The sequence below is a fragment of the Taudactylus pleione genome, unplaced genomic scaffold, assembly GCF_031769625.1.
Source record: "Taudactylus pleione unplaced genomic scaffold, aTauple2 ptg000256l, whole genome shotgun sequence".
Taxonomy (NCBI): domain Eukaryota; kingdom Metazoa; phylum Chordata; class Amphibia; order Anura; family Myobatrachidae; genus Taudactylus; species Taudactylus pleione.
Genome location: NW_028284658.1, coordinates 18,238,149 through 18,252,737, shown reverse-complemented (window position 1 = coordinate 18,252,737; position 14,589 = coordinate 18,238,149). Strand labels below are relative to the sequence as shown.

Here is a 14,589-nt window from a genome sequence, read left to right as displayed (position 1 = left end):
AAAATATGTATATATTAATGAATAAAGGGCAGAGCTTAACATTATTATTATCCTTTATATGGTGCCACAAGTGTTCCGCATCGCCTTACATAGTACATAAATAAAGTTCACAAGAAACCAGTGAGTTATAGTACTACATGCAGCACAAGATTTATATACATTGCTGCATTGGCAGCATAACACTCAAATAAGCAACAGGGTGTAAGTGTTAGGTGCCCTAGAGGGGAGTAAGAAGTAGATGAAAGTATAAGTAAGGAGAAGCACAGGAGGGTTGAGGGCCCTGCTCATTAGAGCTTACATTCTAATCTTGAGATTGTCTTCTGCATTTGGTATACAGTGTAATTGAAAGAAAGACTACTGTCAGTTATTAGACTTTAGAGGAAGATTTCATGTGAATATAATTTCATATTTGTAAAAATAAGTGTGTTTATGCTACACTTATTTATGTGAATGGGTAGCTTCTGGCTTCTTTTAGTTGCTCCATAGTCCTAATATATGATCTATGTCTGGCCTTCGGTCCTGCCTGAGCCTGTGAGCATTTGGGAACTTGAGTAGCACTTTCCCCCCAGTAAATGTGATGTTAGGGGATTGTTGAATGAAGAGGGAATGAGCTTATGGTAAGTATAACAACTTTTTTTAAAGGATATTCACTAACAACACTTCAAAAATGTAGATCTGTGATCTGTTGTTAAAAAAAGTAGGTTTCTCAATTGTATTTTGGGATATTCTCTGAGAATTTATTAGAATTAATTGATCAATTACAGTAAATCTGGGTTGGAACTTTTTTCCAACTATCAGTGCCTTTTTGCATATTAATCAAAAACAGACTAAAATTGGGCATTATAATAATTTATATTAACCATGCGAAAGGGATAATGGGCACTTTTAACGCTATGTGCAATTTTTCTTCTCTAAATCAAGAATGTCAAGTACTGCAATTATACTTTTACACGGATGCAAGTTAAACCCACGTTTTATATTGCATTTCATTGTCAGATGGTATATGTGCATGAAATTTATAAAATATATATTTATATATTCTTGTGAAAGGGCTCCTATATGTTTTAGAGAAGCTGGAACAGAGTAATGTTCTGCAAAATGTTAGAAATTCTGATCAGCATTAATTAAAAAGCTCCAACACATAGTGCAGTTCTGTGCATTGAAGGGAGCATGGTAAAGATAAAGAAGGCCCTGCCTAATATACATCATTAATGATGTGCAAGTTACACTAATATAGAATCTATATTAGTAATAGAGATTGCACAAATTATGAGGTTTTGGATGGTAGATGTTTTAAATCAATAGACTTTATATGAAAGCCATGCTACTTACAGCCACTAAGAATGGTTAGTTGGACAAGCTTATTTCCCAATGCAGTGCTGATACCGTGTTTCCCCGATAATAAGACCCTGTCTTATTTTTTGTGTGTTCAAAAAAACACCATAAGGCTTATTTTCGGGGTAGGTCTTATTTTAATTAACATCGATAGCAGTGCCCCTTATGCAGGCCCCCTTGTAGAAGTGACCCTTATGCAGCCCCCCCTTGCAGGCCCCCTTGTAGATGTGCCCCTTATGCAGGCCCCTTTGTAGCAGTGTCCCTTATGCAGGCCCTCCCCTTGCAGGCCCCCTTGTAGCAATATCCCTTATGCAGCCCCCCCCTTGCAGGCCCCCTTGTAGCAGTGTCCCTTATGCAGGCCGCCCCCTGTAGCACCACCCACCAGTACAGTACTTACCTGCCGTCCGGGATGTCCCTCTCACTTCCATGCTGACTGGATCTAACATGATCCAGCAGGCGCGGCCGCACAGGATCCTCAGCGCGCGGGTGACGTCATGACGTCACCCGTGCACTGCATTACTGGGAACGCTGGGCTCTGAAGCATTCCCAGCTCAAAATGGGATTTTGGTAGGTCTTATTTTCGGGGTAGGGCTTAATTTAGACCGGGTTACAAAAGTAAGGGTAGGGCTTATTTTCGGAGTAGGTCTTATTATCAGGAAAACACGGTAGGTAATATAGGTGTTAGACAGCAGAGGTAGCTGTGAGAGTATTTAACTACAATATTTAAATACATTTTGGTATCTCAAATACATCAAATCAAAGTCAGCAAAGAAACTTCAGTACTCTAATTTTAACCTCCACATTCACCATTGGCTTAAAAAGGAAGGTGCTACTCCAAGTACTATTCCAACATAGTTAGTGTATCATAATAAATATATAGATGTTATAATTATCCACCATATGTTAGCTCCTTTGGACTGCTGCCTTTAAACACATGCAAAATTATGGTTCTGGTACATCTTTATAGATCACTAAATATATTTACCCTATAATGGTCTTATTAATACTGCTGAATTCCTATTTAGGGCAAATTAATGTATATGGTGGGTTACCAGTAATGTAAACATTGGTGCATGGAAAAGGTTACAATTATATTGCTTACATCTTAATGCCAGCTGCAGGAGCATAGCAATTTTAGACCAAATAAGCCTCATGTCACTTTGCTGATTTCATTTTATTCATTTCTGTTTCAGGATTGTGAATTGTAATTTGTTACTACAATATTGTAATTTGTCTCTATATGAAATTTGCAAATATATGATTAAGCGCCGGGCCAGCGTCAATGCTCCTCTATACCAGCGTTCCTAACATTAAGGGGTTCACGTCCGAGGCGCAGAGCAGCCCAAAAGAACCCAGCCAAGGACCACTCCCAGGGAATCACACGAAAAATGGAAAAAAGGTGATATTGATTATCTTCACACATCTATACTTTACACTTCACTAAGTGTTAATCTAATAAGAAAGAATTAAAATTACATAAAAAACAAACAAATGGAAAGGTGATAAAAAAATATCTATGTGAATTAAGTGGTGATGCCCTGAAAAAAACTATACACTTCACTATCACCTTTTTTCCATTTTTCGTGTGATGCCCTGGGTGTGGTTCTTGGCTGGATTCTTTTGGGCTGCTCTGCGCCTCGGACGTGAACCTCTTAATGTTAGGGACGCCGATATAGAGGAGCCTTGACGCTGGCCCGGCGCTTAATCATATATTTGCAAATGTATGCAACCAATACCTCTGAATTTCTATTATCATGTAGGATTCAAGTATTTTTGCTAATATTGCTGCAGTGTGCTGGAGGGAATCTTCTTTTTTCTGTAGTTCAGTATAAACCCCGCCCTTTACAAGCAGCTGAGCAATATCATTAAGCTGATGTGAGCGACCACCATACTTTCTATTTACAAAGTGACTGATATTCTGAGAATAACATCATAGCATAGAATATTTTATTGTTATAATTACGGTAAGTGTAACATAATTGGGCAGGCAATATAACCCCCTTATTTTTAGAATGCACCATACAAGGTATTATTATTAATGCTATATTGTGTAGCAGGATATCAGTGCATTCCTGGGAGAAATCATTTTAGAGCAAACAAGTAGTAATTCTTATGTACCACTGTTTCCCTCCATAGGCTATCACTTCAGATGACCATCACTTACTAAGAGCGATTGATCTATCAATTCCTGGAGCCATATTAAAATAGTCAAGTGGCCCAAGCACAGGATAAACTCATGGTAATCAAGTGAGCGACTATGGCTCTACTAACTGATTACAGCTTTTCTCAGTTGGAATTACAAATTAAACATAATTATAAGTGTAAACAAATTGTATATATGAACTAGGTTTCATATAGAGAAAGAGTTAATATTTTGATTGATGTGTCTACTGTATTTGACATTTGACCACTTTAAGGTTGCTTACACTCAGGCCTTGCTGGTGATTAAACCGCAAATACAACAGGTGCACACCCCAGTAAATATAAATAAAATAGAAAGAAAAGGGGACACAAATACAATTCTGTGATTTCTTCTAATTAAATAAGGGAAGCACCTCATATGAACAACTTGTTTATAAATTTGTTACTCCATGCATTGAAATCTGAAGTCCCAGAAGTGTTTTCAGTATCAATATTACTTCTGTTTAATATTTATGTTCCCTAACAGACCTCAATTGGTAACATGTATTAGTCAGCATCAACCTGTAAGTAAATGATTATACATTACCATTCAAGGAACCCCCCCAAATGTCTCAGAACTTTATTACTGGTAATCATAGAGCATTACATGAGAAGGCCGAGTACCCTGTGTTCAAAATGTCTACTTCCTTTTTTCTTTCAGCAAACAATATGAATAAGTATACTAGTTAAACATTGCTGGTGGCTGGCATTGTGTTTAACTTTTAGAATAACACAATTACATGTAACTGACACTTGTTGGATGGCTGGGATTAGTAGTGACATGCAAACACATTCAGTGCCCTTAGCCTGACAATAATTTTTTTTTAAAAAGAATGATTGCTAAGGGGTAGATTTGTTAAAACCTCTAAAAATAGAAAAGTGCTAGTGTTGCTTATAGCAACCAATCAGCTGTCATTTTCTATAACATACTAGAATATTATAGCTGGCATCTAACTGGTGGCTAAGGTATGGTCAATAATTTCACTTTCCGTGTGTGTGTGTGTGTGTGTGTGTGTGTGTGTGTGTGTGTGTGTGTGTGTGTGTGTGTGTGTGTATGTATATATGTGTATATAGCGCAGCAGCAAGATATCGGCACTCAGCGGACTTCACACAAAACTAACAATTTCAAAGATAATGGATCTTTAAAGTTGTCCTTTTTGTGTGAAGCCCGGTGTGTGCCGCTATCTTGCTGCTGCTGCTATTGATGATTTTCCCATCTGGCACCTCGGCTTATACTTACTGGATGGGAGTGCCGACTCTATGGGTGTTTGTGAGATATATATATATATATATATATATCACACACACACACTAGGCCGCAATACTTACTGTTCACTGATAGTTGGGGCGGATAACTAGTTGTTGTTTTTTTTTTTTTTTTTTAAATGTTTCTGGTTTCATCCTCACATTTTATAGTTCCATCTGCAGGTGGTAATACAACCTTTTTTTTGTTGTTTTTGCAATACTGTATATGATGATTAATTTTGAAAAATGAAATACAAAATAGTCCTAAAGCAGTACAATAAAATGTGAGGTAAAGACCACACAAGACATAAGATGATCATAAAAATACGTACAAAATGCGTAAACAGTATCCATAAGACATTGTTATTCAAACAAAATATAAAAGAACAGACATAAACCTGACAAAAACAAAGGTAATCGTAATAAAATAAAAAAATAGAAAGGGGGGAGAGGGTAGGAAGGAGTAGGGTGTGGAGCCCCAAAATATGAATAGAGAGGATATCTGAGAAGGGTCAGTTTTCCGCAGGGGTGACTAGAAAAGCTCAGCAGAGGAGGGAACAAACAGAACCCGAGCTCCATTTTCTTACTTTATACGTACTGTATATCTGTTTTTGGTGTGGATGGTATGAAAGGATGCTCATGCTGACCATCAAGAAAAAATAGTGATATAAGATTTATTGTGCAGGGTAAAATATATCAATGAAATTCAAAGCATGAACAGGGTGGTGTAATTGATGTGGTCCCGAATTTTACAAAATACTGTGTTTATTTTTGTTTTTTTAATGTGTGCTTAAGGGTTTCTAAAATTGAGAGCCATTCTATACTTTCAGTCGCATGCCTTTATTACTATCCAGATACATTTTATGCAGGTTAGTGCACTTATAAGCTCAGAAATAACAATCGCACAAAAGTGTCAAGTAATAAAGTCATTCCCGATGTTCCGTAACTCTCATGATTGATGTGAGTTATTTACGAGACTGGAACCAGCAGTATTTTAATAGAAAAAATAAACAAAGTTTAAATTATTGCAAAGGGCAGTGTGAGAATAGTGTTATGCAGAATTTATTAGTAGCCTCTTTACTTCTTATATCCGTTCCACCCACATCTGCATTACTGCAAAAGTAGATGTGCATTGATTTTATTGGTGGCGATTAAAAAACAGAATTCCCAGCATCACCTTGTCAGTATGCAGAAATGAATTGCCCTAATCTTTAGTACTGTAGGTCTTCAAACTATATACTGTACAAAGGTGATATTACATGGTATAAATTGTAGTAAAGCATTTATCAAGAGATTCTTCTTTAATAAAGTACTTTTCCAGTACTTACATCAGCTTGGTTGTTTGTCATCTTATTTATTTAAGGGAAGCAGAAACTACTGAAAAAGGAAATTATTTTGTATGTTTCAGAATCATATGGGTATTACTTCCAATCAATTACCTGCAAATCATTTAACAAGACCCCTCTATAAATACTCTCTTATGAAGCATTAAACTGTTACATTGGTCAAATAAAGTAATTGATGTTCAATAAACTAAAATTTCCATTTGTTAATAAATCCAGCACTGGTAGCTGCAATAGTAAATTAAGCTAGAAGATCTTTGTATAGCATGGAAGGGCTCATGTCAGAGAGTCTGTACCTGTTGTATCCAGAGTGCTAATTTAAATTATTATAATACTGTATTATTGCGTCATGTGTTACTATAAGAAATTGTGTATAGTCAATTTCTAGGCAATAATTCCTACTTAATATTATTTTTATTATTAATAATAGTAATGTGTGTATGTGTGTGTATATATGTATGTATATATATATATATATATATATATTTATATATATATATATATTAGAGAAGTAGAACTGTATTTCAGCGCCCACTGTGCTTATGTATAATATATAGCAAATCTAATAATGAGGCAGTTCTCTAAAGTGCAACATCTAGTATTGAGGTAGTTAATTAAAGTGCAAAATTATATAATACACAGACACTATGACATCTAAAAATAGTGTTTATAAGAAATAATAATGGATGTATACCAATAAAAGTGCACCGCGCAAAGGAAATAGTGTCTTGAAATGGATAATGACCTTAATTTAGTGCAAAATTACAATGATTGCAAATAAATATATAAATTAGCATTTCATACGACGAGGGAATACATATATATATATATATATATATATATATATATATTTTATCCCAATTCTCCAGATTCGGCACCCCTGCTGTTGCTGCTGAGTACCTGGGTGCCTCAGTAAATGTAATACACAGTTCCCATAGGCAGTACAATCTGGTACAAACCCACTTGGCACTCCAGGATTTGTCACGAAAGATTTAATGTTGTAATATTCAATCAACGTTTCTGGGATACGCAGAGCCCTGTCCCAGGATAATATCAGTATAACTGATATTATCCTGAGGATAGGGCTCTGCGTAGCCCAGAAACGTTGATTGAATATTACAACATTAAATCTTTTATGACAAATCCTGGAGTGCAAAGTGGGTTTGTACCAGAGTGTACTACCTATGGGAACTCTGTGTGTGTGTGTGTGTGTGTGTGTGTGTGTGTGTGTGTGTATATATATATATACACACACACATATATATCAAGTTTTAATAAGACAAAATCTACACACATAAGATGAAGTGCATCTAAAAGCACCAATGCATATAACAAAAGTTAAGCTGGGTACACACTGACAGATACATTGGCCGATCAATTGATGGGCCAATGTATCTGCTGCCCGTTGGGCAGTGTGTACCAGCAATATGTAGGTGAACGTCCTCGTTTACTGACATATCGCATCGGCTGTGCTGCACAGCCGATGGACAGATATGTCTGCAGACATATCTGTCCATCAGCAGGTGTGTACAGGCGGTCTGCAGACCGCCCGTACACATACACAGTGGCAGTCTCGGGGAGGGGAGCGGGACACGCCCCCGCCCACCAGTACACGCCCCCTGGTCGCCGGGACCCACAGCAAAACACAGATGATGGCCGTTCAGTGGGTATGAACGACCATCTGCAGATATATCTGTCAGGTGTGTGCCCACCTTTAGTCCTATTAGAATATGCAAAGTACATATAAGCACATAAGTTTTTTTTTTTTTACTATCATCTTATCTGAGTAAAAACTGGTAAGTTCATGAAAGGTAGCTTTAGAAAAGCCTCCAACGCTTTTCGTCTGGTTCACAGACTTCTTCAAGGGAGACTATCATTGTAAACATTTGGGATATATAAAATAAACTGTATATGCTTTCAATTAGAACATAGAAAGTATAGCAATAATACACCAGTTAATAAAACAAAATAACCCAATTTAAGCAAATATGTTGCAAATGATTGACTTCACAAATGTTTATTTAGATGCAGAAAACTGTTCCTAAATAAAATAGAATACAATGAACGATTAAGAAAGTAAATTTAACTTTTATTGAATTTGATTTTATAATGGCCGGCCTTAAAGACAGCAAAATTTGTAATTGAAAATTAAAGATAACAGTAAGTAACACTCTCTCTTCAACTTAGACAGTTATTTTCCTATGGTTTTTAACCCTAACCACAGCTGGGAGGTAATGTCTATATATATCTAAATTCTAAGAACACAATGACCCTCAAAACTTTTACATCCTTTTGTTACTATTGTGGTTTTTTTTATAACTTTCATGTAAAAGACACAGTTTGTTACCACAACACAATTTTAACATCAGAAAAACAAATATAAATATATTATTAAATAATAATAACATGTAGTAAATAAAATGTGTATATTATTTGGTTAGTTACAGTGTTGCTATGGTAAAAATATGATAGTCTGTGTGGGTAGAATGAATGTGGGTGTAAGTGTAAATTAAGCTGGTATTGTCCGAAGCAGACAAAGAGAAAAGGTGCAGGATGAGAGGATAGGGAACAGAACTTTTATCAATAATATTAGAGGAATTAAGAACTTAACATAGAAACTGCATCTGTGTCTAGTGAACACTGTAACTGTCCTTAAAATAATAATGGCTACCTTCAGTATGTGATCTATTTTACCATAACACAATTAATTACAGTATATTCAATTTTAGGGGTGCTCTGCTACTAATTATCAAAAAAGAAAGATCTTCATTAGGTCTATAAAGTGTGCAGAGGTATTTAACAGGTTAAAACCTCAATTCATTAACTCCATAACAAAACTATGTAATGTATGCTCATGCTGCAGCTTATTTCACAGATTACATTACAATGTAGTAAAGTTGTAAGTAAAGTAATGTAGTAATTACTTGTTATACCTGTATTTTCCAGCACTTACATCTTGCAATAGCACTTTCTAAACAAAATAATCAGATTTTCTTTTTCCTAAGTCCTTGATATTATCTGATGTCTGTTGCACAGTTGTTCCACTGGCTGTTCTTTTATCTTATCAGAAGTAGGTATTATTTTGAAAGAATGGTTCTCCCATCACCTACACAAAGCTGAACATTGTACCATCTTTGTGATGTACATACAGCATACACTGTGAAAATGTGTGACTCATTTTCCATCTTATAGATAGGGAGATTTTTGTATTAGTAATATGCATAATAATAATGTTTAAGTTCTGATTTCATCCTTCAATTGTATAAACAAAAACACAGCAAAAAAACACAGTTGGAAACCTAAAAGTGACTTTAAAAGTATTATTATTATTTATGAAATCAGAAATCTTGTATACTCTTTAGATGGAACTCAGGTGTGTACTATAGGCAGTGATACTGATTGTCTAGCCATAAGAAGGCTAAACTATGGCCATGGTATACAACAATACTCAAAGAAGCTGTATCATGTAAACTATGCTTATTTGGAGTCAAAAGGCCTAATGTGTGCCAAGTATAAATTCCCCACTCTTGTACACTACCAGCCTGAGCTTTTGGAGGAAGGAAGGACTGATCCATGGATTCATGTTGTTTATGCCAAATTCTAACCCTACCATCTGCTTATTGCAGCAGAAATCAACATTCGTCAGACCAAGTGACATTTCTACAGTCTTCTTCTGTCCAGTTTTTGATGAGCCTGAGCACACTGTAGCCTCAGTTTCCTGTGCATAGCTGGAAACCAGTGTTGTCTTTACTGCTGTTGGCTGTTCAGTTCAGAGTTCAGCGTGCTGTGCATTCAGAGATGTTCTTCTGTTTGGTACCTTTCCTGTCAGCTGGAACCAGTCTAACCATTCTCCACTGACATATCTCATTAACAAGGCATTTTTACCCAGAGAACTGATGCTCAATAGATGTTTTTTTGTCTTATGTGCCAGTCTCTATTATTAACTCGAGAGACTATTAAATATCAAAATAACAGGAGACCGCAGCTTCTGAGAGATTCAAAACATCCCATTTGACACCAGCATTCATTCCACAGAAAAAGTCACTTAGATCCCATTTATTCTCCATTCTGATGTTTAATCTGAGCAATAACTGAACCTCTTGATCATCTGATCACCTATGCATGCTGTTATGCATTGAATTGCTGCCACATGATTGGCTAATTACATATTTGCATTAACAAGCACGTGTACGATTGTACACAAATTGGTATCTGTATAATTCAGGGCTTCTTCGAAATTAAAGGAATGTTTACATTAGGGACAGTTAAGCTCTTTTCAGAGGGGGTTTATCAAAGTGGCTGGCTATGTTAACATTACATATTTCACATTTAGTAGCTGCACTTGTATACACAATAATACTAAAGAAATATACTCTTCCTAATAAATCAAACATTTTTTTTCTTCCCTGTTAATGTATAATTAATAATAGAAAGGACCAGGATTGCATGGTCCCACTCACTCCATCCATTTCTACACCTTAGTAGTCAGTATCGCCCCTCCACTTTAAAATACTTAATATAAATAATATATACATAAATATGAGATAACTTGACTGCTCCTATCCACATATGGTGATTACACAATGAGGAAATGCCTACAATGATCACATTGGTTGACGCAATTAATGATGTATATTGTTTTTTAAGTTACCAAAATACAAGCACTAAATGTTATTCTTATTTTATAATGCTAGTTGGTCATGATAAGCCAGTCTTACTTGTCGCCAAATCAAGATCTTATTTGAAGCATGAATCGTTCTACGTAGACATTATGAAGCTAAAAATGATAAGAAAAATTTTACTTAAATATCCCTTGCATTTGTGAAATAATGCAGCAAATGTACAATAGATATGCAATACATTGTTTTATACTTTTCATGTATGTCATTGCTGGGATATTAAAGTGTGTTACTACAGTATTACACAAAGACAGACCAGCCACTGCCAGCCCAGCTTTCATGTGTTACTGCTGCTGTGTGTTTAGGCATGTGGTACATAATCGTATTATAGCAATTGCCAAATAATTATTAAGGTTAATTCCTCTAAATAGTAGAGAGATCTAACTGCTATTTTAATAACTTGGCTCTGGTTTCTGGCAGATTTTTCTTACTGAAGGATTTTCACCACTGAACCATCAGGAAAAATGGGGAGCTTACCCAGCAAAAGAGGATATTCAGCAATTCAGACATCTATGGTCAACACTCAAGTACATCATGCTGGTATGAGATTTCTTGTTATTATCATTTCAGAAATATCCAAGTTTTGTTAGAAAAAAAACCCACAGGATATTTTTGTAATTAGCTACACTACTAGAAAAGCATTGCTATTGGCTTCTTAGTATGTTTACAGTCACACGTGTATGCATACCTCCCACCAATAGAGGTGTCGGTAGTGGGACAGGAGACCGTGGGCACTGCACATTAGGTGCGTGGCCACTACACACAGAAGGCATGGCAATGTCACACTGAGGGCTAGTCATGACACACAGAAGGCATGGCAATGTCACACTGAGGGCTAGTCATGACACACAGAAGGCATGGCAATGTCACACTGAGGGCTAGTCATGACACACAGAAGGCATGGCAATGTCACACTGAGGGCTAGTCATGACACACAAGGCATGGCCACATCTATTGTACATTGGGTGTGGCCAGCCCCCAGGTTTTTTTTTTAAAATAATAATCCAATTTCTGTGCCACAGACTGTGGGGAAATCTGCCTCCACACTGTGTGCCAGTGCATCACTTCCAAATCCCCCTTTAGTAAGAATGCTTGCTAACTGATCATATATCCAGAAGCACAACACACCTATTACTGCAAACACCTGCTGAAAGGTTTAGCTGGATCAAGAATAGTAGACTGCAATATAGTTTTACTTACATAGCAATAATCTATTTTCTAGGGAAGAGGTGTCCGTAGGAAATAAAAATCACACAAGTTGCTGTTGACGGATAAAAAAAAGTATTTATTTTTGGAGCACAAATACAACAAATATGTTTGTAGAAAAATAGGTGAAGCATTTGATGAACAGTAGATCTTGTCACAGTGAAGCATGGATGTGGATTTACTATGCTGTGGGGCTGTGTGGCAGCTAGTAACACAGGATATACTGTATTGTCAATGTGTAGTTGAAGCCACCCAGACAATAGGTTGGATATATATTAGCAAAACAATCCAAAACATAGCTCAAAATGATTGGCTCTTATCGTACTCAGATATACCCATTTCTAAATATAAAAATCTTTACTGGAACATCTGAATAATGCAGCCAGAGTGGTAATCCCAGTCTGTTGGTGTTCTTCTTTCCCTCTCTCACCCTGGGAATGGTTCCAACACATAGATTTCTTTATGTCAATGGACAAAATTTTTTATTCGACCCCCGAAAAGCATTCTGATTATGTGACACTATGGTTTGGTTGGATGGACTTTAAATCTTCTTCCTCCTACAGGGATTTGATACCCCAAAACTAAGTATAAGTGACTGTTTTCATGGTATATAATATGTAGCTGTGGTTATACACGGTATTTGCCAACTAGATCTTGAATGGCCACATACTTTTATTTTTATGATATATTGGATATCTTTGTTCTGCTCTATTTTATTTCTTATGCCTCCCCCTCCCTCCTTTTTTCCCTTGTGTATCCCTGTGGTTTGTCTAGTTTTATGTTTTTATGTATTTGATTGTATTATTTTTTTGCAGTTTTATGGATATATACAAACTGGAAGTCACACTGGTGTCTTTTTGTGTATCTTGTTTATTATATTGAATGACAGTTTGTTCAGTATTTCTTTTTCTCTGTTCTGCTATTATATATGTTTATTGAAAAATCTAAGATAAAATTTGAAAATAAAGAATTTGTACAAAAATAAATAAATTACTTGCAGGAGTGAGGCAATTATGGTTTGGTTCAGTCTTCACAGTCCCCAGACTTGAATTTTAGTGGGGAGACTGGAAGATTGCAGTGCATGCATACAGACCTAATAGTATTATGGAGTTACTGTAGTTCTGTCTATGTCTAAAGCAAGAATAGAAAAACATTTTCTTTAACTCCTTATTGTTGCAAAACATTGTAACTTTTTAACAGCACTAATGGCAAAACTGGTCAATCAGGGCACCTGCAAGGGCACTGAGGAGGAGCCTGCATAATTTGCTAAAAAATAAAAATAAATTAAAAATGTATTGTTAGCCCCCTACTCATCCTCCAGTCATATAGCTGATAAATTATTGAACTATATCTATAGTTGTTCAATTATTGGCTGCCAGAGATTATTACATGGCAGGAAAAAGTGCTGCCAGCAGGTGGAAGGGAGAAAAATGTCACGGATTGGACACCAGTATAAGCTCTGCATGTTACACTTGTCAACAGGCTGGGTGAGAATATTAGACTAGACACCATCTATATTTGAGCAGCAAATAATGCTTGACACATATGAGTATGCATATTAAACTGGGCACCACATAGTATTCTGTATTTTATATAGGCTTGGCACCAGATATTGCTCTTTAAAACATAAAGGTTTGGCATCATGTAGTGCTCTCCATATTTCACTTGGTAGCTGTCACAGTTTGGCCGAACCCGGCTCCCACTTACTGGGTCCAGCAGCGGTGGGGTCCTGGTCAGCGCACGGCAGCGGGCAAGGAGTCCCAAACCCGCTGCTCGTGGCCCAGCTCCTGGCGTGTGCTCTCTCTCCCCAGCAGCTGTAGTGCAGACGGCCACGGCTTTCCTAGACCATACTCCAGCATTTCCAGTGATGCTCGTTTCTGACCCAATTCCGTCTCCTCCCTGGTACTGCACTTGGTATTCCGGTTTCGTCCTTTGCTTTCCTGCCTGCAGGACCTAATTTATGTCTGCTCCCTGGTATTGTCTTGTCCATTTCCTGTCTGAGGGCCGCGACCTGCGTGTCGGATGCAGCGAAGTCCAAACCTACTTGTGCGGGTCCCTGGTGAATACCGCCGGCACGTTAGACTCCGCACCTTAGTACTAGGTCTCGCCAATCCTGAAGTACAGGCTAGCATCCACTATCTGTCTGTAAGATGTGACATTAGCAGATATAGGTCTGCCATTTAACTCTATCGGCAAAGAAAATTTGCCTTTCAGATATGCCTGACCATTTGTTGGCCCCTAGCATTTCAAACTAACTCTTAATTTTGCTAGCTATTTATTCATCCAAAGCTGAACCAACCAGATGGGTGCAGACATTGTAAGTAAACTCTGGTTCAATGAATATGTAACAAGACAAGTACTGCATGGCCTGTGGTTTGCAGCAAAAGCTGCAGTTTTTTTAGTCATTGCAGTAATATTCTTCCTCTTCAACTTCATTGGTGGATGGGGTAGTGGGTTAAAAAATAAAATGTGGATCTGTGCAATGGGAGGGTTGTACAGTGGGATTTGTGTATTATGTCTTGCAGTTGTGCTTTATGATATGGCTGACAAGTAAGTAAATTAAGTTGCACATGTGTCAATTAGGGAGAGACCAGGCTACT

The 14,589-nt window shown here is 36.9% G+C and overlaps 1 protein-coding gene across 4 annotated transcripts in view; it reads left to right on the top strand.

The window, feature by feature from the left end:
• SLA2 (Src like adaptor 2) overlaps positions 1–14,589 on the top strand; it is a 66,362-nt gene that overhangs the window by 35,674 nt on the left and 16,099 nt on the right. For 3 of the 4 annotated variants that reach the window (XM_088480824.1, XM_088480822.1, XM_088480821.1), the window contains exon 2: positions 11,204–11,323. In XM_088480824.1, the coding sequence (XP_088336950.1) occupies positions 11,248–11,323 (76 nt within the window). In that variant the 5' untranslated portion in view covers positions 11,204–11,247. Of the gene's footprint in view, positions 1–2,672; positions 2,735–11,203; positions 11,324–14,589 lie in introns of those variants that run through there. The other variant, XM_088480823.1, reaches the window with a different exon arrangement.